This window comes from Lathamus discolor, chromosome 15 (assembly GCF_037157495.1).
Source record: "Lathamus discolor isolate bLatDis1 chromosome 15, bLatDis1.hap1, whole genome shotgun sequence".
NCBI lineage: Eukaryota > Metazoa > Chordata > Aves > Psittaciformes > Psittacidae > Lathamus > Lathamus discolor.
This window is the reverse complement of record NC_088898.1, coordinates 4305608-4333476: the sequence shown is the minus strand read 5'-3', so window position 1 is coordinate 4333476 and position 27869 is coordinate 4305608. Positions and strand designations below refer to the sequence as shown.

Below are 27869 nucleotides of genomic sequence, written 5' to 3'. Positions count from 1 at the left end.
TACAGCTTTCCAAGGCTAAGCTTGTTAAGGAATATGCAAATGGTTTAAAATAAGGTAAAAGCAAGTTAAATTCACTTTCTGGTTTGTATTCATTTCACTTACCCCACGCTGCAGAACTCATGGAACCCCACTCAAAAGGGGCAGAACCACTTACCAGCTCTGCTCTGTGCTATGCAGCTCCTGGAAGATGTTTCAATACTGAACTTGTTTCTGCATGTTTTGTCTCAGCATGGCTTGGTCCCAAAGAAGTCAGCTTGGAGGGAATTTAACACAGAGTAGTGCAAAACAATACATTTTATTTGTTCACAGTTAAACACAAGCAACTGCCTTGACATTTTAGAACATTCTAATAAGGACAGCAAAACCTCCTTTTGGTTTAAGTTCTCTTTAGCTTACGATTGTACCATTTCCTCGTATTTCATATTTATGGCATTTAATGTGGATTGTTTAACATGCTTACAAAGAGCGAGGCAGGGAACAGATTAACTTGACAAAGACAGCAATTTTAGATTTAACTAAAAGCAGTCAGTTAAAAAAATCTGTTTCCACTTCACTGATGGGACCCCTTCAAACAAACTGCAAGTTAACTACATACAGCAGATCCATGATTTTTAGACTTAGAAAAAAAAAAAAGTAATTGCAAAATTTGTTCCTCCATAATCTTTGTGGTCCATAAACAAACCTAAAGTGGTTTCCACTACTATCCCGGTGCTAAAATCCTTTTTAAAAGAAGAAAAAAGTCACCTTATCACTGAGCTTGCGTTACCGCCAGGGCACTTCTGTAACCGACAACAAAGACCACCTCTCCGCACAGCAAGTGACCTCATCCTGCAAGACACTCTCCTGGGCTCGGCAAAACAGAAGGACGGGTCAATGAACTCCTCCAACAAAACAACATCCAGTGGCCGAGCCCCCTTCAAGGTCAGTGTGCAAACCGTTCACTCCTGGGGCTGGCACCCGCTGGGGTAAGGGGCAGGAAACCTCCAAATCTGACCAAAACATATGCTACCACGTTTGCTACCACTAAGTCTTAGAAAGCCTATAAACATGTCGACAAAACCAGTCTGTCACTTACAACCAACTCTCTATTTTCTATTCCATGCAGATTCAAGCTTGGACAAAACCACTGAAGTTCACCTTTACTTTCAGAGTTAGGACTGACCAACCGAAAGGACACTGAGAATAATTTAGACAGGCAGAAATGTATTTAGACCCTAGGTGTTATGGAAGAAGCAGAAAGGTGAGGAAAAGTACTGTCAGGAACAAGTTAGCATATTGCCAGCTGCTCTTAGAGAGTCTTGTTCCTATTCAGGTTAAGAAGGGATTTGAACTACAAGTGCAAGTGTACTTGGACTTGATTTATATGTGAGACAGTTTTCAAACAGCAGCTGCCACCCACAGAACATTTAAGAAAAGAGGCCATGTGTGATGCAGAGTAACTGTGAAGCCTGATATGTCTAAGTACACCTGGACCCAGACATATCTAACATTTAAAACAAGCACACTGCCTTCCTAACAGCAGGCTCTGCTCTGTCACGAAGGAGATTGAGTCTGACCACTGACAAGCCCTGATCCCACAATCCTCCTTCACAGAAGGCTCATCATTGACTTAAAAATACGATTAACACAGGAAGGCTTCACACAGAATTCTGATCCACAGTCTGAGCAGGCTTCCTCCTTGGCCTTGTCCTCTAAAGAAACAGGATGAGGACAAAGGGGAGATACCTAGAGCCAAATTGACATCGGTGAGCTGAAAAATGTGCTGCAGTCTGAACACAACAGCACTGAAAGGAAACCATATTCTCCAAGTCAAGTCTGAAAACGTATTCCCAGGAAGAATGAAGCCAATTTCTTGGACTCAGAATAGAGTGACCTGGCTCAGAACAGGAACAAAGACCAGAATTACAAAGGAGAGTCAGGCAGCACAAGCATTTCCCTGATGAGAGAAACAAATGCTCCTCTGCGAATCTTCGTAACTTTGCAATTCTACATACGTGTTCTGCATGCTCTCCCTACTCGAGTGAAGCTTCATCTTCCCTCTTCTCCCACCCCAACCACTTTCCCATATGAACCAGTCTGAGATCAGTACCACTCTTGTCAGGCAAACACTTAAAATACCAAGAAGATCAGAAGCTAGTGTTTTACCAAGTCTCCAGCATACGTGGTCTCTTCTGCATTACAAGCTCCAGTTCCTCATTAAGTGTCTGTTCAAATGTAACTTTCCAGGAAATGTTAAGGACAATATAAACAATGATCATGAATTAGGGTGAATGAATCATTTTGCAGAGGTACACTGTTCTTTAAACATTTAGATATTCAATCAGAGTCCAACTTAATGAAGACTGGGCTCTGAGGGACACGGGACAGTGGACAGGCAAAATAGAGACCTTTAGATGAATGCACTAGAAATTCTAGTGCTGCTTTTTTCCAGGATGAAAGCAACTGGAGTCACCTGGACAGCCAGCACAATTAACTGCTCTAAATTGGAAGCTTGCAAGGAAATACAAAGCATTCATAGTAGACTCACAAATGTTAATTTGGCCTCATATTGCACTCGAGTTCATAAACGCAGCCACTCAACTGGGGACAGGGAAAAAGGGAAAAAATACTTGCAATTGCTAACAGTTGTCCCTTCAAATTAGTACACGCTGCTAAGGACTGAATTTGAGAAAGAAGCAGGAGTTAGGCTGGGTGATTCAATTCCAGACCCAAAAATCCACTTTGCATTCATTCAGCAGCCTTCTTCTGTTTCTGGACATCAATCCTATTCCGCTGCATGAGCTAGCTGCTCAGACCAAAGAAACATAAAAGCTTTTAGTTAAACTTGCATTCACGCCTCCTGTTCTATGCCAAGAATATGAAAATGACACTGATTGACTATCTTCCTTTTTAACTGTGGTCATGATGAGTTTCATTGTAGTCCATGATATGAAGCTGTCCAACACTGCTTTCCTGGATCTTAGGCGAGAGGCTAAGGTTATCAGGGCTTGGAGGGGCCTTTGTCTCCATGCTTGGATCTTTACATAGTTCAGTCTTTAGCGCATCAGAAAGCCTGTTGATGGTTACACCCTCCTCATCACACTGGCTCTCACTCTTGTTGCGAAATAATTCTCGTGCCTTCATTCCAAGGAAGCTCTTGGAGCTGGGGAGTGAACCTACAGTCAGTGGGACAGTAGACGAGGGCTCCAGCAACATGGATGTCTCCCAGCGACTGCTGAATCTCTGGTTCTGGGGTTTTTCTGGGGTGGAGAGCTCACCACTGCTGCCACCCCTGCTGCTACTACTACCTCGAGTGCTGGGAGGTTTGGTCTCTCCATTTCTACCAATTGTTTCTTCACTGTATCCTACCACACTATCTTCATTACCACAATCCAGCCTGGTTGGAAAAAAGAAAGAGCATACAGTGACAAGGAAATGATAGCAACTGTTTACAATGAACAGGGAAACACTGGGAAAGGCAGGTTATTTTGATCACTTTCTGTTTTCCCTTTCACAGTTTTGTAGCAAAGCAGAAGGGACAGAGGGTATCCAGAAAAGTGCCACACTCAGCTTTGCAACACACAGTATTTAAATCCAAAGCTGACAATAGTCCCAAAGCAGAATGGAACTGAACTAGCTCCTGATCTGTTCAGGTAAAGGAGGAGACCATTCTTGGATTGTAGGTCTTTTAACTAACCCCAGCACAGGCGATCACCACAAATCTGTTGGCAGTGCAAGAAATTATCCTGATGCTGTAGCAGAATTTGGTGTATAAAACACCAAGTATGACCAGAGGGAGAGTACAGCACTACCTTGATGCTTTAGGTAGACATATGTAAAACAACTACTTAAAAAGTGTAACAATTTGTAGATTAAAGGGACTGGGCTTTGACACAAACCAGAGCTTTCTCTCAAGCTTTGAGTAACAGTTCAGCTATCTGAGGATTACTTCATAAGCACTTCCAGTTTTGTCAATGACTCTGAGCAAAATCCCAAAATAGATTCAGTCTGCAAAATGGGGAGTAACAGAAATAATTTGAGATGATGCACCCAAATGCTAGGAATTCCACAAGGATATATCAACTTCCAATGAGCTGGTCATGAGCCAAGCATATTTTACATCATCACCCTTACCTTTCTTCTGCTGCTTCAGCTGCTTCTGTTTTATCATCTTCAAGTTTTTTCAGTAGGCTGCTCTTCTCCAGACGGCCAAACAGATCCAAAATCTCCAGCTCAAATGCCTGAGTGATTCTTTTTTGGGCCTTGTACCTACTTTCTACGGCTTGCAGCTGACCTCTGAACAGAAAAAGACACCAAAATCCATCAGGTCCAGTGTTTCTAGATTCTGCCTCAACTATGATAGTGCATCTGTCAATGCACAGCTCCAGTTTCAGATAGGACACCCCTACCTTGCTTGGATTTTAACATCTTCCAGGTATTTCTTTTGCTCCAGGAAGAGGTGGTCCTTTTTAGCAAGCTGAGATTCCAGTTCAGCTATCCGTTTCTGGGAAGCATCAAGCCTTTGGCTTTGCTGTTGAACACACAATTTTGCTTTCTCCAGTTCTTTCCGAAAAGCAGCATGCAACATTTCAACCTCCTCAAAGGAAAGAACACAGTGTTAAAGTATAATTTGATCGTGTGTTATTTTCATTAGTATTTAGACATGTCTCAGATGCTATAAATAGGTACATTTTTAAGCAAGATGGAATAAAAGAAGTATTTCTAGAAACATATACAGAAAATTAGATACTCTGAGGATGTGCACCATTAAGTTACTATAACTATACATCACTGGAATTTATTAACACATTAATGTTCCTTATGAAAAGCTCTTTTCAGCAAAGTAAACTTGTCACTTCTGCACTGGCTTAGAACAGACAAACTTCATTTTAAAACCATTTTGCAATATGACTTCCATTAAATACCACTAAAATACTTTTTCTCTGTTTGCCTTATTATTCACCTCCTTTAATTACTTGCTCTCACGCAGGAGCAGTTACATTGTTGTGTAATTTACTTGCTTCTAATTAAAAAAAGGTTTCTTTGAAGTCAGGAAGTAAAACCATATGAACCACAGAAGTTTTAGTAAAGTTAATACTAACTCTTAACAGGAAAATGACTGAGTGAGAATAAGACTACTTGTTTTAAAACAGCACCTCACTAAAACACAAAATCCTGGTTAAGATCTTTCTACGTATTCTAGTACTACTACCCTGCATTATACACTTTCACAAACATAATAGCCAATGTTATTTCACCAGCAACAGTCTCCTGCCAATTATATTAAGAGAACATTAAGAGTCTTGGCCTTTAGCAAGAAAAAAATTACTAATAGCTTACATCAAGTGGCCAAAACTGACTTCAGGCGTACCCTAACATCTCCTTCTCAGCTTTCAGACAGAGGACACTGAAGATATTCCATAAACTTGCAGCAAAAAATATCTGAACAGAAGATCAAATATTAAATCCAATCCCTGAAAATCGACTGCAAAGTATCTGTTAAATTACAAGGCTTTTTCTCCATTCTCATCACAAGGCTGAGAACAGCTTGATGATGACCTCAAGGGAAGTATTCCTCAAAAGGCTTCCTCTGCAACCATACCTTTGTAGTGTCTGTGTGCTTGTGCTGCAGCTGCTCCAGGTACAACTCATTGACCTCTCCAAGAACCAGAAGTTGCCTGTTCAAGAACTCCATCTGCTGTTGCACTGATTCACTGTTGGAAAGCTTTAAAGAGAAATTGAACAGAATGAAAAATTGAACAGTTCAGTGGGAGAGTCACATCTGACAGGCATTGTGTTCACAGGGTATTTTATAAAGGAGGGAGACAAAGACAAGAATCCAATGCATCATAGGTAATAAGTGTTAAATAAATCAGTTTTGAGAAAACCGGTGACAGTCCATACAGAATTTCACCAAACAGGCATTGCTCCGCTTAAGATAACCATGTTTCCACTTACACAAGAATGCCACTTCTGGTAGGAATTCCTACTGTGGAAAAAGCAGCCAAAATGAGCAGTTTCAGAAGCCTCTGAACTGAATTAAAAGTTTTTTCCCCAAAATACATCTCTGTGTTGGTTTTATGCAATTAATATTAGATTCTATGCAACTAAGCATAGGCTTCTTTCAGAACAAGAAAGAAAAAGCATCTGATAAAAGCTATCAGAAAAAAGAAACATCCAAACAAACAGGAAGACACAATGGGACACTAGGAAGAGTGACTTTTCTTACCTTTTGAGAAACTTGGCTAAGCAGCAGTTCAGTGTGACACACCTTGTTGTTAGCCTTCTTTAGTTCTAACCTCAGATCTGCAATCATATTTCGGCAGTCTTCCAGCTTGGTCTGTTCAAACGAAGAAACCAACTCACTCAGGGTTCTGAAGCTTTAATAAGGACTAGCAACAGCAGATGGCTGGAGGGTTGTAACCCTGTAACCCCTGGCACTATAAATTAAGATATGCTGAGCACTTTTGAAAGCCCCAAATCCAGCTATGAAACTGCACTTTCCTATTTCGAAACTGAGAACAAGACAGAACTATAAAAAGATGATGATTTAAGGCATTTCCAATTATGCATTGTCATATACTGAATTAGAACAATTTCTCTAACAGAGATATGTAACTTTCTCTCAGGTATTTCATGCCATATTATTAGGAAGGTTATTTTTACAACCAGTAAGTAGATAACACAATTTTGTTCAGTGTCGTGCTTCATACCTGCAATTCCTGGCTCTGGTTGTAGAATTCCTCCCGGTCATGTTGCAGCTGTCTGATCTGGCTGTGAAGCTGAGACACTATATTTTCATGTTCCTCCTGAAACTGGTGGTACCTTGCCTGTTCTTTCTGCAGACTCAGTTTCAACGCCTGGATTTCTTTCTCCTGTAGTTTCAGCTGATCTTTCTGTTAAAAACCCCATACAAAGCATCAGATAGGACACCTGCTTTGAGTTGGAACATCTATCTTAAGTCACTACATAAGTAAAGCTATCAATAGCATGCAGGCGTAACACTTTTCCATAGATACAATATTCTACATAGAACATGTTCTTAAAGTTTTGGGGGTTTGGTTTGGTTTTTGGCTGAAGAATAGATCAAACAGTGATAGAGTAGACAGACTGAAAACTCCAAGGCATATCCAAAGGCACAGTAAGCAACAGCAGATTCTTCCACTGCCATCTCACACTTTCAACAGGGATTTGGGCTTCACAGCAGAAGCAACAATTGATCTTTCAAATCCTATTTGGAAGGCTATTTTTGGCTCCTCCACTGACACCACTGACTTATCAAGTATTAAGTATTAAGTATTATTATTATTAATGGTTATTAAGTAACCATTCCACTAAGTGTGAAGCCAAGCCTTTAATATTATCCAAAGGTAAGTGCTTGCAGGGGTCATGCATGCAGGCCTCTACTGATTCAGTTGCCTATGGTTAAACAGAAACTCCTGGCTTTAATAATCACAGTGCACAAAACTCATCCACAAGTTATTCCACAAACACTGACTTTAATAAGGGGAGAAATGAGGCTTCTTTTTTAATTGAGTGGTACTGAAATATACTGGCCACACCAATTAATACGTGTTCTAAGAGCAGCATGTTTAAATCACTGCTAGAGCTGTGCCCCTGCTCACCATGGCAGCATTACGTTCCTCCAGAGCTGTTGCTTTAATCACTTTTCGCAGGAGCCGACGGTTCCGAAGGGCATGTTGCTGTCTTTTGAAGCGTTCATACAGTAACTGGTTGTGCAGCAGAAGCAATTGGTTACGCAGGGTGTGAATCTCATCTGAAGGGGGAGAACCTGGAGGTGGAGTTAAAAGACAGAAGGTGGTACTGAATCGTCCCTGTTCCAGCTACAGGAAATATTTTCTAAAATAAGCAAACTAGATTTATTTGAAATTAAAACTTAAAAATTCTGTCTGCTCCCCTTGTCTCCAACATGAACTTAAAGTTTTAAACAGTTAAAGTTTTGAAGTATTTTCCCAGAATAACATGTATATGCTTCCAACAGATTGATCCTTCTGTTTAGGAAAAAAAGGCAAGCTCACCATCACCACAGATGCCTAAGAGCACAAAACCATGGGACACATGTGAAGCAGCAAGAAAAACAATCATCATTTGAGTTTTTAACTCAAACAGTATTGCAAAGGTGGAAGGATCTATTAAATGATCAGCATCACTGGAGGTTAGCAGATCTTCAATGGTCAAAAGCAGAAATGTCTAGAATTGTGGGGAAAGCAGTTTTCACTTTTCAAAGATGAAAAAAAGTAGCTCATCTCACTGGTGCACAGAAGTACATCTGCTGAGCAGATAAACCAGGACTTAATGGAGGGCACCATCTTTCTGCAGCATTAGTTAAAAAAATGAAATAAAAATAGGTTGCAGGTCATTTTTAAGCCAGTCTAATAATAGAGGAACAGATTGTCAAAACACGTGAGAAACCTCCTCACCTCCAAAGTGAGTCCAGTCAGCAGATTTGCTCGGCAGAGACAGTCTGAAAAATGAAAATGCAGCATAAACCAGTAAGTTTAAACATAAAAACACTCTGCAAGTCACTTGAAAGTGGAAAGCCCACCTCAAAAGTGCTTAATAAAAGTACAGCCTAATAAAAGTTCAATTACAGTCAGTCAATAGGAGAAGAATAAGGAGGAACTGCGCTAGCAGCAGGTTGCAGAGCATGGACAGCATAAGCCTCAACATTTGCTTTTAAGTACCTTGTGCATGACTTACACCTGATTAACAAACCTCACAGTGGTACCAAAACCTGCTTCGCCATCCCAAGCTCTGTTAGTACAGTAAGAGCACAGCAGTCCCAGTCCCTTTGTATCAAAGCAAACATGTTACCACTGCAAATACAGAAATCCTCCACCCCAGAAACCAAAAGACAGTTTCATTATAGATTTCCAGATACAGCTGCTTTCTAGTCACAGCTATTAAAACAAAGCCAGCACAAATAGGAGTAACAAGAAAGTCTGCAAAGATTTTCAGTCACCTACTTGTTCAGCTCCTTAGTGTGCGCATCTGCTCCTTGCTGTATCAGTCTGTCCAGAACTTCCACAGGAGAAGCAGAGGACATACAGTCATCATCCTGCGTTCCCTTGGCTTTCTTTAGCAGCTCCTCAGTCTTCTTGCCAACAAAGAGGTAGGCAGTCTTTGGTAATGCAACCTCAAAAAGGTGCTCATACAGGGGAGGCTGCCCACTCCAAAACACCCCTCTTCTTTGTGCTGGTACTTTGTAAGGGCTGGTCTCCCCAGAGGTTCCTGCCCTGTTACCAGCAGGGCTTTCACCAGAGCCTCCACAGGGCTTGTCTATGGGAGTAAATGTTTGTTTGGGTGTTTCCCGTGTGCTCTCAGGCCCAGACTTGTCCAGAGAAGACGTCAAAGGCTCAGAGGTCTGACTGTTTCCCTGAACACTAGAGACTACTGAATGGGTCTTCTTCTGAGAGCCTGATAGACTTTCATTTGTGCGGTAAAATGGAGAGTCAAATCCTCCTCTAGGCACCATGTGCTCAGCATCAGTTGTGATCTCGGAGATCTCTTTAGATATTGCATCTGAGAAGGATGGGAGGGGGAAGCATAATTACATATCTTGTATTTTGACATTACAAACATTTCCTTAGCCAAGATGAATGTAAGGATGATGAGTAATTACCTTCCTCTCTATCCTTTTCAGCACTATCTTCAAAAGACAAACCACCTAAAAACTCTGCAAGATCACTTAAGGTTACTGAACTTTTACTACCAGATGCGTCTGTAAAAAAAAAAAAAAAAAAAGAAAAAAAAAGTTAGTTTTACAGATGCTGTTTTCTTCAGCCTTAGCACAGCACAAAACAGAAGTCCTTTACTGCTGTAAGGTCCTTAGAATAAACTTGTTGCTCCTTCAGATGCTTCCTCAAAGGAGGAGGTCCATTCCGTGTAGGAACTAGTTCAGAGATCAGTCACTGATCAGTCCTGATCCCAAAATGTACTTTGTAAACTTAATATTTGCTACTGCACAACAAGTGTAGTCAACCACCTCTATGAATAAGGATGTGGTTGTTTGCAATTTAACCCATTAAATAAAGTGGCTTAAGTGTAATGTGACCACCATACTTTCACACTAGCATTAAAGTCCCTTTCAGCTTCTGATCTGGCTACACAAGGACATAATACTTATGGAAAAAAAGGAAGTTTAGCAAACAGATGTAATACAGACTTGACAGTATGTGGCTACTGATCAAAACTCCCAGACACAGAAGCATGCAGGATAGAAACCTCTTGCTCAAAGCTCAGTCACAGATTAGGAGACCACTGAAAAGCCTTGCCTGTTCCTAACATGTAGTTGAGGAACTACAGTGTTGCTATATGACTTCACCAAGGAAAAACAGCTATAAATTTCATTATCATCTCTCCACTTTGAGGACTGTAAAGATTCACAGCACAGAAGGCTCAAATACAGTGCCAAAATCCTTTTCTACATCTGTAGATGACACAGAAGGGAAAATGGAATCTAGATATACCTAGTAGAAGCTGAGCTCCTCAACCATCCACTGTTGATTTCAGTAATCCACAGGACTTTAAAAAAGTTTCAAGTACAGCAATGCAATTGTAGATGGAAAACAATTTGTCCCAAAAGCCTTTAAAAGGGAGCCTCATATCGATCCTTATGTGCAGCCTTACAGTTTGATCCAAACATGTGACACAAAACTTGGAAGTAAGACTTCATATACGACTTGCCGCTTTTCATAAAAACAAAAAGCTGATTCTTTGAGGGTCATTCTTTCTTTAAAAAAATATGTAATTTTCAGCCTTCAGTGTAGATCTGAGCATTTAAACATGCACAAGAATGCATGAGGGCCAGTTAAAAAAAAATAACCTGTAAGCTATTTCTGAGGGTGAATAGTGAAAACGAAATCAAATGATCACAAGAAGGTTTTAAGTTGACTCATAGGTTAAGGCAGGATCCTGGAACTACGAACAACTCAGGAGTGGAAAGAAGGGAAAAAGAAAAACCTGTGGAAAAGTGTTTGGCAATTGGAACGTGTCAATACAAACAGGATTTGTTTACAACAGGTTACTGAAATGGGGAGAGGAAAACAGTTTTACCCAGTGATTTATCGCTGTTTATGACATTTTGCTGTCGGTACAGTAAAGGCCTCCCAGAATCTGGTTTGTCCTCCTGAAAAAAACACAACAAAACAAAACCCAAAATAGATTCTTTGCATCAGACATCTCTTGGAAACAAACCTCTTGACAGTATCAAAGAAAGGAAATTCCAGCAAACAGACGGCTTAAACAGAAAACCAATACAAGCAGTCTTAAAACTGTGCAACTGGAAGTGGCAATAGTTGTCTTAACTTCGAAGAAAATGAACTTTTGCAATGAAATGCAACATTTTTTGTAGATCAGTTACTCTGATTTTGGTAGTGTTTTCCTTCTCAGTTATGGTCACTGCATGTATGGCAAGTCAATGAAAAAAATATCAGATTTGTTTGGCAGAAGAATTTTGTTATACCTTTTTAGGAGGCGTGGCAGCAGCTGAAGGGAGTGAAACATGCACAAAGTCATCTGAAGTGCAGGGTGGAGGAGGAGATGTGGCTGGCGTTCCCAAAGGTGTTCCTTTCCCCCCTGCTGAAAAGGAGGAGCAAACGTTTTCTCAGCAGGCTCCCACTGCCTCCCTTCAGCTGAATATTGTATGTGAAGAATTGTCCGTTTAAACACTATCTCAAGCATTTACTTCTTAAATGTCTTTCAACTATTTACCAACATAAAAGTGCACAGTTTCCAAAAGACCTGCTTCAGACTTTGGCACTTAACTCACTGTAAGTTATTTCCTATCTCAATGCTTGCATTAGCACTGCTACATATGACCAGGTACTCACTTAACAGAAGTAATGACGTAAGCCTATCAAATAGCATGGTGGGGGCATTCCCATTTAAGAAGCTGACAGCAAAATTCATAGCCAGAATTTCTATTTTAATTAACTTTGAAGGCCTAATTCCAAAATTCAGCACGTACCAGGTGTGCCAAATGCTTTGCTGTAAGGTTGTGATGCAGATTGGGATGAATCTGATGGGACAACTCCAGGGGAAGTTGGTGGAGTGGTCATACCACAAACTGCAGAAGGACTCCAGATGGTAACCTATGGAAAAGCAATACACAACAAACACAGATCAGGGAAGCTCAGAAAAGGAATACACGAAGCATCTGCATCCAGGTTCTGACACAGGAAATCAAGTGGGGATTAAATATGAAATGTACACTACGTTCTGAAGAACTCACGCTACATCTCAGAAACATAAATTTTTTAAGACTGTCAGGAGAAACTATGAAAGTAGCACAGAGCATTATAAGTGTGCTGTGCTTTGTCTTCTGCTTTACCTGCTGTGGCTCAGTTGACAGCCGTATTGACTGAGAGCTCAGGATCTGAGGTAGCTGCCCTGGCATTTGTGATAGTGTTAGCCGAGGAGTAGAATATGGGGTAGAAGTCCCTGAAAGTTAAAAAAAAAAAAAATTGAAAAATTAGAAGTATCCAACACATCAAATACAAGTCAATGATTTTTCTGGCTTGTATGTAAAGGCTTTTAACCAAAGCATTTCAAATCCATTCAACATACACATTTGAGGCTAGCAAACAAGAGACTTTTCTTCCAGCCCAAGAAAACACCCACTGAATATATCACAGAAATTACAGCTTCTGTTGTTTTTGGTTGTTTTGGGGTGGTGGGAAGGCAACTTTGTGAGCATACTGTATGTCTGCATGACCAGAACATGCGTCTATATATATTTATTTTTTTAAATTATGGTTTATTTTCTGGTGCCTAAGAATTGGACTTTAAGTGGGATAAACTATTAAGATGTCTTTTTGCTATAGGAACAGTTTTCCTCCAGAAGTTGGGCATTCATTAGCTGTCAGGCAGGTCTTACCATAGCTGCTCTGTGTGTCAACATAATAGCTGGCACTGGGGTCAGTTTGATGATGTTTTAAACTTGTGCAGAGCTTCCGAGACACAGAGTAATAGCCATCTTCATATGAGGCTTCTGCAGGGTCCAGGGAGATTTTGGCACATTCTATCACAACATCGTGAGTTTCTAGTCTTTTCCACCTGCAGACAGTTTTTGGATCCAAAAGAGTAAGTTAGTCAATTATTGTTACAAACAAGAGTTCCTGGAGATATGAGGAATTGGCTTGCAGGATGGCTCATTTGTTCCAGACAGCTTTGCATGCTCCCACCCAAAACTGGAACAAGGCACCAGACAAATTGCAAAGGAGACTTGTAAGGGGGGGTCTCAAATAGGAGACAAACAGCTTTGACACAGAGATCCATAAAGGTCTGCCATGGAGCACTCTGGAAATGAGGAACAGCATACGAAGACTTGGTTGATTCTGAGCTTCAGCAGCTGTAGAAATCAGCTCAACTAGACTCAGATGTTGGTAGTCAAAATTTAGACATGCCAGCAATGAGGAAATCCTAGATTATTTAAGCAAACACCATCTGCAATGCCAAGTTTCAGGTCTGTGTTTTATCTCCAGTGTTCTAGAATGTGGGGGTTTTTTTATTACTATTTCCTTCATTCTGAAAACTTTTTGTCACTAAATCAAGCAGCCAGATTAGATCACCTGCTATTTCAGGGGATGGAAATTCACTGTAAAGAAAGCTGTCTGGCTGAAGGCTGTCTACTAAAGGCTGAGTTGCTTTAGAATGTAAGATATTATGTGCAAGATACCAAATCAGAAGGCTTCAACTGGTAGCTCTGTGCCAACTGTACTCCTTAGTGGTGCCACCCTCCCCCCTGTCTGGCAGAAGCCTGCAAAATTGAGCCTTGTGATAGTCAATAGGTTCCCATTTAGTAGTGTTTTCCTAGTGGCTCTGAAAAGCAGGGCAAGAGCACTACTGTGCAGCAACAAGAGTCAATTTCTCCTCTTCAGTGGCTGGGCCTGTGGAGACAAGAGAAAAGCAGCAAGTGGTGCTGCTGCAGGCAAATGAGCCTATTTCTAAAGAAAACTAATACAGCTGATAATGTTAAGACATACCTGTTAAAAGAATTGATCTGTTAACTGAACCAATATCTAGGTACCAAAACAAGACACACTGAAGCCATTTTAAACACTTAAATCCTACCAAGTACTTCAACAAATCAAAAAAGTAAGACCCAAACCATAAATCAATGAAGTGGTAGTTTATTCAGTATAAGCAAACTCTTCTGGAACTTGATGAGAATGTTTAATCTTTTAAGTTATAAAATTAAGGCAAAGTCAACCGTTAAATGGAAGAGAGATTCTACTCCTGACACAAGATTAATTTTAGAACCCCAGTGTTCTTAATGGCCTTTCACAACAGTCTTTTCTTACTCATCCAGCTCTAGGCTTGGATGAAGAAAGTCTAAACATTTACCTGGTGTACTTATGAATATGGGTGGCAAAACACCACTGGCACACACTGTTGCTGACAGAAAAGGTTTTGCTGTAGGCCTTGTGAAATAACCCCTCTAAGAGCTGCTTATTTATAGACCTTCCTAATAGCAGAGTGAATGTATATACCTTCGTGGGTCCAGTTCATGGTCCTTAGATCCAGTCACTAATTCTGGATGAATTCGCACATGTTCCATCATTGGCTGAATGAGCAAGAGCAAGGAGAAGAATGTATTATGAGTACAGCATCTTTTGACTGCACTGAACTACACAAAGCTGATGAGGCATCTACTGATCCCAATAGTTCAGAAAGTTACATTTAACAGATAAAAAAGCTAATGCACATCATCACAGCTTCAAGAGGTGATCTTGCTGCCAACTGAGATTTCAGTCTTCCAATAGGCAGTTTTTATTCTGTTTCGTTGAGCAGCCCTCAGTTAAACCCATGTAAATGTATTAAATTGGCAAATACCTGCCTTTATACAGCTATGAACTCCTTGTCTCAGATAATATAGAAATAAGCAGCATTTTACCTTGACTACCTCTTCAAATGTCTCCAAGTTTTCCTTCATACTGTAGTGAGAACGCAGAAAGGAGACAAAATTGCAAGGATACATTCCATAAAGACGATGGAAGAGAGCATAAACACTGGCATGAAGATGGACAAGATAAATCTCTGCCACATGACCTGGAAAAAGTAATTAAAATATTTTTCATTACACTGGAGAAAAGAACAAAGCTTCCAAGAATGCAAGAAAAGTACTTTAAAATTTGAAATGTTAACTGGGACAAGTCTTCTGAGATAAAAACAGTCCCCAGAGAAACTGTGAAATCTGAAAGAACAGGTAACACCTATTCATCAGTTCACAGCAAAACCAAGTATTAAGATATGGACCATTAATTCCAACCAGTATTCTGTCATTCTTGAAGCACAACATTTATCGTTTTACTCAAGCTAAACCCTGACACACCTCTGAACAGTGAGCCAGAGTCTGCAGGGCTGAATGGTTAAAAAAGAAGGTTTGCTTCTTTTCAAAAGGAAAAACTAATGGCCTCTATCCACACAAAGCAATTACAACAGACTTGAATCTTACCAGCTGCCTTGTAAGTTCCAATCCTATTTGCAACCAAAATGGCCCTCTAAATAGCATCTCTATGTGCTGAACGCAGCACTTGTTCACACAGCCATAAGACACATACGTAGGTAACAGCAGTGTTAGATATCAGACACCTTACAACAAATTCAATAAAACCAACATTACAAGTGAGAGGACTGCTTTTACCAACACTTTCATGACTACTATTAGCTGCACATTAACAGAAACTCTTTACATGTTGCTTCTTCCCCCTCCCCATCCATTCCAGGGAATCTCAGCTTCCCAAGTATCTGCCTCAAATGTTAGCATTTTCCCTTATCCATCAAGATCAATCTCTCCTTTTCACTGTCATCAGGGTAGCATTTCAGCCCAGTGAAACTTCATTGAAGTTTCCATGGAGCACCACATGGAAGAATCTCAGAGACTTCTGAATTTTAAGCAAAGCAGCACTCCCCGATGATAGCTATCGAAAATACTTTGTGGGCTTAATACATAATTTTCTGCATTTAAATAATCTCAGACCAGAAGGAGTCTCCAAAAAGAAGGCGCTTAGCAACTGAATACAACAAGGATACTACTAAACCATAACTGCATGCAACAAAGTTGAATTCTCACCTGGATTCTGCAAGCACCAGGCTGAGAGACGCCCAAAGATACCAAAGAAATCATGAAGGTACTGTTTGCCAGATTGAGGAATCATTGGCAACATGGTTATTAGCACTAGGACACCTGTGGTGAGTACTACTACATCTGTGTCAGTCTGCAAGAAGGGAAAAAACCTGCATTAGTCAGTTAAAAGTGTTGAACTTGATTTTTTCCAAGGATGAAATGAACACTGAATCATCATCATGGAAAAAGTCCTCTAGAACAGTCCCTCTGAAATCTATCATAACTTCATGGACCAAGATTCTTCTCTCTTTCATCCACAACTCTAAGAAAAAAGATTCGGGATTCTGGCTCCTATTCTACTGCTGCTTCACTGTATGAAGATTTTACCTAGATAAATAGAGAATATCACCACAGTTCCACAACAACTAAGTAGAAAATAAAACATCAGTGGTATGTAAAGCACCTCATATGTACCACCTTGCTTCTTTCCCAGAGCTAAGAACACACTGCATTCAAAGCCTAGGAAACTGCAAATCTGATCAGGGTGTTCAAAGATGTCGACCCATTACCAGTGCAAGTGTCAAAAGCTTTTCTATTAAAGCTGCTTGACAACTCTGGCTGCTAAGATTTCAGAAAGTAGTGATTTAAACAATAACTAGAACCCCTTGGCTTATACCAAGTGAAAGGGATGTGGCAGTAAAAATCTTTAGCTAGATAAAACAGTAACAAATAATCAGATTTTAGGACAGGACACAGATGATGTTCAAACTGTTTCCTAGCTTAATGCACATTTTCCTTGGCTCCTCTGCTTTGTGAGGACTGGGGGCAAACAGCACTAGTAAGCATGCAGGCAGGAGCCACCAAATTGGTCTTAGTATCTCCCAAGAGCCATTTGGGCTGATCAGACATATTTAGTGTTATGGATTTTTCTTCCTGTGTGTAATGTACCGCCTCTGTTGTCCTTCAGTCTGATAAAACCTTTCACAGCACATTTCATGCCCATCCCCACCCCTCTGACACATCCCTAGCACTTTGCATCTCTGATCTGCTCCCACCAGCTTTCTCACACATTTCACTCCTCTCACAGTCAGATAAGACGCACACTGAGAAGGATAACAGAACTCACCAGGCACATCAGGAGTCCAAGTAACAGCACCTGTAGCTTCTTTTTTGGCACTGTATTTTTGTTTTGAAGCACACTGGCACTTGACTACATCATGCATTTTAATGTGACTTTAATGACTAATATGAATTCTTCACTATCATATTAAATCATATTACTGACAACACATCCTAGGTCTCAAAACACTTTCTGTTCTTTATTCACTGTTACAATATTGTACAGGATTGTAACAGCTAAATTTGCAGAGGGAAAAAGAAAAATGCAAAGCATGGGGAAACAGCTACCTCCTTATCTGCAGCTAGTAAAGGAAAGTCTGCTAATTCCAAGGTAACTGCACCATGAAATAACATCTTGCATGACCCATCTACACTGCAAGTAAAGTATATTACCTTACATGCACAAGTTTCAGAACGCACTAATGGGAAGTTATTGCATTCCTCATTAAGTTCACCCTCAAGATATCCATCAGCTTCACCGATGGTCCTCTTACCCTTAAGTTCCTTTTAGGAAAGTTGCAGTAAACTTTCCTAACTCAAAGTTATGCAGTGACAGTGGCTTTTAGGAAAATATTGTCAGTAATAACAGGATCAGCACAGAGTAGTTATTATAATTGCCTCAGTATTTTAATCAACATTTTACATTCTCTCACAGCTTAACTAAATGACATCAAATCAGAAAATAATTGCCTTGCATTACAAGTATGTCTATTTACATCAGGTATACAACGATTTTAAGGACAACACTGACAGTTCTTACCTTGAGACATTTAAGTAATGAGAGTAGGAGAGGTGCTTGAGAAAGTTTATGTTTCCAAGATGGTTGTCGTCTTATCACGTGTCCCAGCAGAGAGAGAGTGGGTAAACGGGTAGCAGCTTTGCCCATATATTCATTAATTTTATCCAGTAGATGCTGATAGAGGATTTTGCAGAGAATGGTAAAAAAAGGCATTTATTTTTAACTGGCACATATTCTTTTTCACCAATTTATAACAAGCAGTTTGCCACTACCAATTATGGAAACTATGGACATTTTACAAATATACAGGATCTAAGAGCAAATAAAACCCAGCAATAACTTTAAGCCTGCTGGTAGTGAAATGTTTCAGTCCAGAAGCTGCCACTGCACTTCAAAATGTTTATCATAAATAAATAAAAATCTGGTTAGGAGAAGTAAAGCGACTTGTAGTGCTATTCTCTCAAGCTATCTAAAAATCTATACTTACTCTCAAAAATACCCCATTCATTTTAGGCTAACACATCCAGCACTGCACAAGCATCAGTAAAACTGTGAAGACAACATTAATCCCCAGAAAAGCTTTCATTTATAGGGGTTCTTTGCTTAATTGGGTCAGTTTAAGAAACCCAAGAAACAGAGAACTTTGAAGCTTTTTTAAAACTTAACTACTCTTACTACAAAGATACTACATCTCTACAACAAGGTAATTCTATACTGCAATGGAAAAACAGAAGTCTAACAGATGCTATTTAAAGGCTGCTTCAATACCAGGCTAAAAATTTGCCATACAAAACAAGACTTCTTCACCTTGTCATGAGGCTCTTGCAGTGTGGACAATATATGCAGTGCCTGCTGAGAATTGGTTTCCAAGTAATAGTCCACCAGGCTGTTCACAAGCATAGGTCCACGGTCTGTCATTTGTTTACAGCAAGAAAAACACACACATATAGTCTCAGTACACCAAAAACAAAGCATCTGTTACAGGGACATTACACAACTTCATAGAAAATATTACACAATTTATAACATAAACCAGTACTTGGTGTTTACAAGACATTTGGGAAAATTAGACCTCTCAACTCCACTTTCTAGTTCTTAACCATTCATGCAGTTGCATTTGGCTTGGGGAAGGTAACTGGGGCTTTTTAATAACTAAAAAGTACTGTCTGATCTTCAGTGGGGTATTTTATTAATGCTTACTTTTTGAATTAACAGAATCCTATTAGTTCCCATAACGTGGATACCTAATTCTTTCTAGATACACTTCACAAAGTTTCATCAGCTCACAGCTTGAGGTTATGCCCTAGGAAAAGCTAGTCATTTTATAATAGCATTTTAACAATTATGTAACAGACTTTCCAAGAGACATGCCATTAAGCAAAATGGACTGAAGGGAAGCCTCAATCCTTAAAGCAATTTCAAACCCAAATATCAAGAGTTTCTTTCAAGTTACATTTGCAAAGACTATGTTTGATAAAAAAAAAAAAAAAACCACGTTACCTCTACTAGTGTAAAAGCACAACCCTTCCTTGAATTACGTCAAAAGATACATACCACAAATGAGATTATCTTTGAAGGCAGCTGTTATATCTTCCAGGACACCCAGAATTGGAGAATCCAGCATTGAGAGGAGCTCACCAACGTTTCCTTGCTGTGCCATGATGCATGTACTGACATGAATGTGGAGGTTAAAATTTCAGGAGTTCCTCACTGGTGTCTCTTACCAGACTAGAAGAAAAGAGAGAGCAAATGAATGAACTTTCCCTTTTCCCTTTCCATTCTGCATATCCCATCTTTTCCCTATTTCTTTTCTGCAGTATTGCCCATTTAATACTGAAAGGATTCATGGAGTTTACACACCTGCAATAAAAGCTATAAGAGAAGTTTCCAAAGAAGCCAGTGAGTCACGAGCAAGGTTTTCTTCATAATTTTGAGACACTAATCTGTTCTGCAGAAGGCACTGGCTAGCACATATTCACCGCTGGAGCATTCCATTACCATACTGGTTTTAATCTGCTCTCCAGGTCAGTCAACTAAGACTAAAGTTTTGAATAAAATGCAGACAGCTCCCTGGAATAACTCCATTCTCACTTTCTTACAGCAATTCCTCCTCAACCAAAATTGGAAGTCCTCTGTATAGTGGTCTACACTCTGGAGACAACATGGATCTCAAGAGCCCTCTCCACTGCTGTGGCTAGATTAGAAATTCACTGCCCTCAGCTTTGCATTATTGCTTACTAATAGATTTGTGCTTTAAGATTTGCAACATGGCCAAGCTGCAGCTGTTAGGAAAATCAGTTAGGATTACTACAGCTGCTGTTCTCTGGCCAACCTGTGCATACTAAATCACTAACTTAGCAGCACAAAATACCTTGTTTGCACATATTTAGTGCATGTAATTTAGTGCATATAATTTAGTTTGCACATAATTAGTGCATAATATATTAAAAACTCTGCAGTCAAACCCTGTAAAGATTACTAAATGCAACAGTGTGCAAACAACATGACTGGTCAGCTTCACAGTACTAAGCAGGAATAAATCTAGGCCATTCCAGCTTGTAAGATAACTTTCTCCCATGTACCAGCAATGGAGGGATTCAGGTATCACATCTATCTATCAATCACAAAATGAACAGTTTTTTTTACCCATAAGAATTCCATACTGAACCTCTCCCAAGGGCAGAGATAATCTGGCTTCACACCACACCTAATTCTACTAGCAAAGGTTTCTTCTTTCCTCCTGCTTCAAGTCAGCACACATTTTTCACTTCCTTTATGGAAGGCAAGACTGACACATACCAAGTTTACACACAATTTTTCTTACTGCAATTGTGTATACAGCACCTGTTCTGTGGGCAAGCTGAGCTTCTCTCTGCAGTGCTGATAGCCACACACCTTTCATGATCACTAGTAAAGAAAAAGCATGAAGAGGTTAACAAAAAGAACCATTTATTTCTTCCTTATCAAACCTTGGATATCCAGAACAGCATTAAGTCCTTTAGTAAGAACAGCAGAGCTATGAACCTCCTGCATGAGGAAAGTTAGCCCCTAGTTTGAAAAACACCAAAAAGTTTTGCAGTTCCCTTTCCAGAATTGTCCACAGGTTAAGCTATGCAATAGCCTCAAACAAGGCTGCTTTCCCAACAGTGTAGTTTTGTACTGTGAACTTTCAAAAGCTGCTAGTTTTATTTATGGTAGGTGAAATATTACACACAAAGAAGTCTCCTTTTATCCTACCAAATTCTGAACCTAGAGTAATTACTGTAACAGTTTAAGTCTTTAGATTCTAGTCAAAACATTGCCAATTTTAAATAATAATGATTAACTGCTTATATACACTACTTTCTTGAAAACTTGTGTATAACAATGTTTCTGGACAGCAGGAGTTAACCTGTCTACCAGTAAACTTTGTCATTTGCAACATATCACTCTGTAGTTGCAGAACTGCTCAAGGTCACTTTTATTAGGGCCACAAGACATCAGCTTACTTAATCTGGCACTGATTACAAACTCAAAGGTGATAATATAGCACCACACTCAAAACACGCATTTCCGTAGCAACAAACTTTTTTAAGTGTTACAGTAATCACTGCTTTAGAAAACAAAATTCTACACCCCCCCCTTCTCAATAGTCACAGCTGTACAGTCCAAACAACATTTCAGTTCATCTGAAGCAGCCAACAGAGTCTCTAAACCAAGCACTTCAGATTGAAATGCTATTTCTTTGTAAGTCCCATGCTGGCAAGACATTACAACTGCACACTTTAAACTGGCTGGTAGTGTAAGCAAGACTTGCAACTAAAGCTAATAAAAGATCAACTTGGGGTGGAAGAAAGGAGTTGCTTTTTTACTCAGACCAGAATGGATCTCTATTTCCAAAAATATTAGAGCTGGGATTTGTTGTGGTTTGGGGTTCTCAGGTTTTGTTAGGTATTTTTTCCTCTACATTGTGCAGACTTCCAAGCTTCCACTTGTTCCTCAAAGAGCTTGCTGTTTAGAAGGCAAGCAATGTTCAAAGAGTGACACCATCCTTTCAAACAGTTTAAAGCCACTCATCCGTGCAACCTAAGTAGTCAACCCTCCGCTCTGCTACTCATTTTCAGGAGTCAACTGTTTTTTAGTTTCTAGCAACAGCTGTAATATTTCATTTACTAAATTACAGCTACACTGAGATACCAGAGAAAATCATAGAACTACATACGGAGAAATACTTTACTACCATGAATCTATTCTTTTCTTTCTGAGAACACTATCTCTGAGACTGTAAAGGTGCCCCAATTTCTACCAGGACAGAGGCTCAGCTATGGTTAAGCAATAGATTCACCAGCTTCCTAAGCAACATGAATTAGTTGTTTAAAGTCTTGTTAACAAAAGAGATGCATGAACACACCCCCAAACCAGCTGCAAGCAAAACCTGTTTGGAGAATTAAAGCAGCATACATGCTAGTCTCTCCTTTTTTACTGCATGAAGACCTTGACAACTCTCTTTTCTCTGTTTCCCCACCCCCCACCAGAATGAAAAGAATTATTTCTATATCTTATTTCCCCCTAGTAATACCAGATCTTCTCCAGTAAAGACCTCAACAGCAGATTTCACTAATTCTAATAGGAAAAGCTATAGCACTGTAAAGTCAACATGCCTTTACAGACACTCCAGGTGGGCTGTGGACATCAGGTTCAACAATACACTTGCAGACAGATGGGAAATCACTGGTTTAAATGTTCAGTAGGTAAGAGGATTTCAAACTTCATGCTATTGGCCTGATGGCTCACATAGACATGACAATCAGATAGCAAGGTTCATAAGGCAAGCTTAGTTGCAGATAACTATTCACATAGGTAACAAATAATTTCCCTAACTCCCTAAACTGAAACAGATGCCTCTGGTGACCTTACGCCAATAAATTAAGCATGGTTTAAACAAACTTGTCGATCAGTTGATTGTGCACTGAAGTACATGATGTAAACTGGAACAAGCTCCACTCCAAAAGCCTGTATTCATGATATTAATAGAAGTATTTCAAACCCCATCTAAAAATGGGACAATATTACACACAGGTAGTTCAGTAGGTGGGTAGTTTACCTGCTGAAGTTTATAAACACTAGTACAATGTTGTCACCCTATACACAAATAGCCACATTTTACAAAAAGCAAATCACAGCTTTCTCAATGCAGGATCTCTTGTAAATTTGTGAGGAACAGATCTGAAGTCCTGAGTCAGACAGAGATCCTCTAATCATATTGGGTCCATGATGCCCAACACAAATGAACAAACCAGGAAATTCCAGCAACAGCCTTAAATCATGTCACACTTTTTTTTAAGCAAAGACAGCTGAATAACTACTTTCCAGCAACAGGCTTTTAACTTCAATCAGAAACACTGTGTTCTGGTAGATGAAGTACAGTTCCCAGGGCCCACAGTGTCAGCATGATTTATGACCAGTCCCACCAGTAATTTGTGATGTGATTTTCACACCTTGTAGATTAGGATTGCAATCATTCCCCTACTAGTAGAATTTCCACATCCCTGAAGCCTCACTTGGAACAGACAGGGTTAAAACAAAGTCAGCAACTCTTACATATAGTTTGAGTCACTGGTTTTCACTAACTTTTAAAATGAGTTTTATATAATAGATCCAAGGCACTAGAAACTAAAGAGTGAAAAGACCCCTCATTAAATGCATTTTAAAATGCAACATTTTAATCTCACTGGAAGATAGCAAGTAGCAAACTTCTTATATTCAAGAGCTTTCATAAAGACAAATTTTAGTGAGAAGTGTTAATTTTAAGTACCAATACAACTTTGGAGATGAAAAAAAAAAGGAGACAAGCCAAGAACCAATTTGTTTTAACAATTCTTTTTAAATTAGTAGCTAATTTAACCGCAACACAATACAGTTAAGCTACAATCTTGAGACAAAGGAAAAGGCTGTAAAAATATTCATTGGAAAAGGCTAAATAGAGAAAGAGATAGCTGAGTATTTCAAAAGATTATGACTTCTGGAAGTATTTCTGTCAAGAGAAGATGTTCTTCTGTTCAGTGTATTTTTATCTCAAGCCAAATGAAAAAGCAGCTGGTAGTGCCAGTTATGCTTCTCTGAAGGGTGGGGAGGAGGGGGACACTCAACGTAAATGTACGCTCCTCCCAGAATGCCCTCAGCATTTGGAACAACATAGAAATTGAGCCGCTTATTCTGAGGGGTGCTCTGTGTGGGGATGAACATCACAGTTAAATTTGGGGCACAACAGTCAATTGTTATTCACTCCCCTCCAAAGGAAAAGGGGGATTTTCAACAATGTAAGTCCACTGCTGACAGCAATGAAGTGATACCAGACCTCAAGACTTAACACTTTTCTACCTGATTTTGGTCATCAAGTACTGCTTTGGAGAGGCCATGAATGAGGACAGAAGTATTTTACAGCAATCACTGCTTTCAATAACAAAAAAAACCCAGATTGACAATAAAGCAGCTCTTCTCACTCAAATCTTTGAAGCTTTTATCATGACAGGATTAGCCTTACTCCCTTCCCCGGATACACAAAAATCCCAGCCTGCTTTTATATTTTCCAACAACACTCATTTTTATATTGTCTTCACATGTAAACCAAACTCTGCATTACAGAAGTGACATTAGAAATGAATGAAAAGTGACAGCAGGGAGAAAATCCACTGGTGGCAATAAGAAAATAAGCAGCTGATCATTCCCTTTTTAACCACACAGAAATAACAACTCCATAAACACTTTAAACCTCAGTTCAAACTGATCGTTGGCAGTACAATTTATTTATTCATTTTTAAACACTGAAGGTGTCTGGCCTCTAGTAGCCCACATTTTTCTGGTTATTTTAAGCTCTGATACAAGATTCCATCCGTGAACTCAATAATTATAATTCAGTATTATAGAAGTTCTTCTGTATTTTGTTACAGGTACTTAATTCATGCAAGAACAGGAAGATCACAGAAAACACCAATAACCCAGAACAAAGAGAGAGAACTATATTCAGCAACTTTTAAGATTCTTTTGAAACTCCACTGTCCTGATACACAGTGCTAATTGCTACCCATCAAATTCCTGTCAGGGGGAAAACTGTTTAAAAGCAATGTATGTTGAAAAAAGCCCAAACATGGTAAGGCTGACACTTCACCCTTTGGCAGCAGCCATGCTAACAAGCATGAAAGGGAATTATTTCAATTCCTTACATACAACTGCATATATTAATAGCAAATAAATAAGAACAAGCCCTGGTTTTCAATGCCAATTTAATTAACAATACACAAGGAAAATAAACTCTATTAAGAAATCTTTGTAAAGCTATGAACAGGTAAACAGAAAGCTCTGGATTTCACAGTAACACAAGGAGGAAGACTCTTAAATCTGTGCGGGAGATTTTTTTTTGCCACCAAGAGAAACATTTAAACATATTTAGAGAGTTCAGTACATCTTGAAACCTCTGCACTAGTGTGCTCATCTGAGGCGTTTTAAGTACCCCAAGAATTAAAGTCTGCATTAAACAAAACAATACCAAATGATGTGTAACTTCTTATATAAAACCAAAAAATAATAATACCCTGCAAAGTGACAGCAGTTCACCACTGCAAGAAGTTTGTTCTGTATCATAATGTGCTACCCAAAGAAATGCTAACTCTAACAAAGGAAGTATTATTACTTGTCCTCATTATGTTTATTAAGCTACATGAAAATACTGCAGTTAGAGCTCAGACCAAGACCCTAAACTGTAACATTATCACAAAAAATATATACCTGTCTGCAACATGCTATAAAATCTGGTACCCCTCCCCTGCCTCCACCATTACAGAATCATAGAATCTTAAAGTGCTTTGGTTATTTGCTTATTACAGAAGGTATCTTTTCCAAAAATATCTGTCTATATATAGACATCTATCAATATATATGGATATATATGAACATGTGCACATGTGTTACTGTCTATTCAGTTCTTACAGAGACTGACCAGCAAGCACATCACCAGCTCATCTCAGAGCTAATAAGAAGGTGTCTGGCAGTAGGAATTCCAGGAACTGATATAAGTCAACACGGCAGCAGTTCAGCTCTAAGTAGGGCCAGCATTCATTTTAAACTACAAATAGTTACTCAAGTCAAATACTTGTTCAAATAACAAAACATATGTAATTGGACAGTATCTCTTGGGGGGCATCACTTTAATAATGCTACTTTTTATCAGTTACCATAAAACTAAGTTCCGAACGAACAATGAGTTAAGAAGCCAGGATTAAATACAGACGGAGATAAAGTACTTTTAAATAAAGCTCATCTCATTAAACATTACATATTCTGACTGTATTTTCATCTGAGTAAACCCATGCAACTCCCCACAAAGACAATTTAGTACTGGGTTGACTGGGCTGTTAAAAAAAAACCACCCAATCGAACCAAACAAACCCCAAAACATTACACAGCCCAGAACAAATGAACAAACCAAAAAAAGTGTTTTATTGAGGAAAGGATCTTAAGCCCATGATTTTCTTTTAAGCTTAAATGTGGCATAGCTGGTTTTGATAAGCAGAGTACCTGACTGCTGCTTAGCAAAGCAAAGCCAACTACAGACAGCAGCATGTATTCCCAGTGCTTGCACTGATCCTTAAAACTTCCTGAGCTTCCAAAGATTCAGTTTCTAGTTGTTCCTACATGTAAACTGAAGAGGAATTCTTCCACCTAATGGGATCACTTCAGTATTAGTGCTTCGATTATGACAGATTTCTAACAACCTGCCACAGAAATCAGTGTCAGGAAACTACAGGATCAAACCAGACAAAGAATGAAAACCTTTGGTATAAGCACCTACTGGGAGGTTCTCTGGAAAGAGCAGTTCTGGTAACAGTTCTGCACATGAAACCTGACCCCAGTTTCTGTGTAATTTCTATAGGTTTTGAATCATATACTCCTTTAAGGCATGTTCTTTCTTCCACTCATTGCCTTGTAAAAGGCTCATTAAAAATACTCCAAACAGGAGAAGCCCTGACCAAACTGATAAAATAATGATAGAGGCTGCATCCACAGCAAACAAAGAATGAAAACTTCAGAACTGCAGCCTTCCAAGTTCTTTGTGATAACAGGAAGCAAAATATTTTCTTGTAGAAGTAAACAACATCCTGTAAAACATTACATACCCACGAGCAAGGAAATAAGCCTTCTCCACCAAGGGGACTGCTTTACAACTGCTTTAATGCCTAACCTCGGACGAGGGAACCTCCTCATCAAGTAACTGAGGAGGCGGAGGTCTGGCAATCTCTACTCAGCATTTGAAACGGAGATGCTGAACCTTTTTCGATACAGTATAGAATTAAAGGGGCGCGTTGGCTGGGGCGGGGACACGACACCCTGCGACCTCAGCCCCCCGGGCAGGCCCATCGCGGCGGGGGTGGGGAGCGACCAGGGGCAAGTTTGGCTCAGGAGAAGGAAAGGGGACGGAGGGGAAACATCTCCCCCCAACAGGCTTTACCCTCGCCTTCCCCATCCCCCCGGCCCCTTTCCTTTCTCCTGCTGCCTCCTCCCCGAGCCCTTTCTCCCTGCCTCCCGCCTCATCTCGTTTCCCTGCCTCCTTCTCTCTGTTCCCCCCATCTGCCCCCGTTCTCGCCCCGCTGGGGGAGGAAGGAGGAGGTCCAGAGCACTCACCTCTCCTTCTCCTCCCCTCAGCTGTTTACCACTCAGGGCTCCTCTAGCCCACAGGGCGCCGCCATCTTGGCCCTGCCTCCCCCTCCCATTCACAGGCCGCTTTCCCCCTCGAATCCCTCCGCCGCACAAACTAGTCCCACTTCTCCGCCTCATCGCCCCCTCGCCCGAGGCCGCGCGGCTCCCTCACCGCTCCGCTCGCCCCTTCCCCGTCACGGGCCTTCCTCCACGGGGGGCAGCGGGACTGCCGCGACAGCGACCCCGCTCACCCGGTCTCCCGCGGCGGAG

The 27869-nt window shown here is 40.1% G+C and overlaps 1 protein-coding gene across 7 annotated transcripts; it reads right to left on the bottom strand.

Moving 5' to 3' along the window:
* Window positions 1-276: 276 nt before the first annotated feature.
* Window positions 277-27869, bottom strand: TSC1 (TSC complex subunit 1). 7 transcript variants are annotated; one of them, XM_065696075.1, is made up of 23 exons: window positions 27851-27869; window positions 20772-20834; window positions 19482-19655; window positions 18735-18838; window positions 17949-18101; window positions 16076-16220; window positions 14897-15051; window positions 14493-14566; window positions 12878-13056; window positions 12332-12441; window positions 11969-12092; window positions 11465-11580; window positions 11056-11128; window positions 9623-9721; window positions 8967-9522; window positions 8421-8464; window positions 7605-7771; window positions 6693-6875; window positions 6209-6319; window positions 5582-5704; window positions 4389-4576; window positions 4114-4275; window positions 277-3376 (listed from the first exon to the last, which is right to left on the bottom strand). In XM_065696075.1, exons 3-23 carry the CDS (start codon window positions 19585-19587, stop codon window positions 2890-2892), a joined length of 3459 nt encoding a protein of 1152 aa, XP_065552147.1. In that variant the 5' UTR covers window positions 19588-19655; window positions 20772-20834; window positions 27851-27869; the 3' UTR covers window positions 277-2889. The 7 variants fall into 7 exon arrangements, with proteins under 7 accessions (XP_065552147.1, XP_065552146.1, XP_065552145.1 ...); XM_065696074.1 differs by having other exon boundaries at window positions 27772-27861; XM_065696073.1 differs by lacking the exon at window positions 27851-27869 and adding an exon at window positions 27585-27667.

Excerpts from the sequence above, each read along its gene's own strand:
- TSC1 (XM_065696075.1), bottom strand. The coding sequence starts at position 19,587 with ATGGCACAGCAAGGAAACGTTGGTGAGCTCCTCTCAATGCTGGATTCT. Across the intron at positions 5,705-6,208 it reads TTAGCCAAGTTTCTCAAAAG|CTTTCCAACAGTGAATCAGT; the intron begins GTAAGAAAAGTC and ends TTCTCTTTAAAG. Across the intron at positions 4,276-4,388 it reads GATGTTAAAATCCAAGCAAG|AGGTCAGCTGCAAGCCGTAG; the intron begins GTAGGGGTGTCC and ends TTTTCTGTTCAG.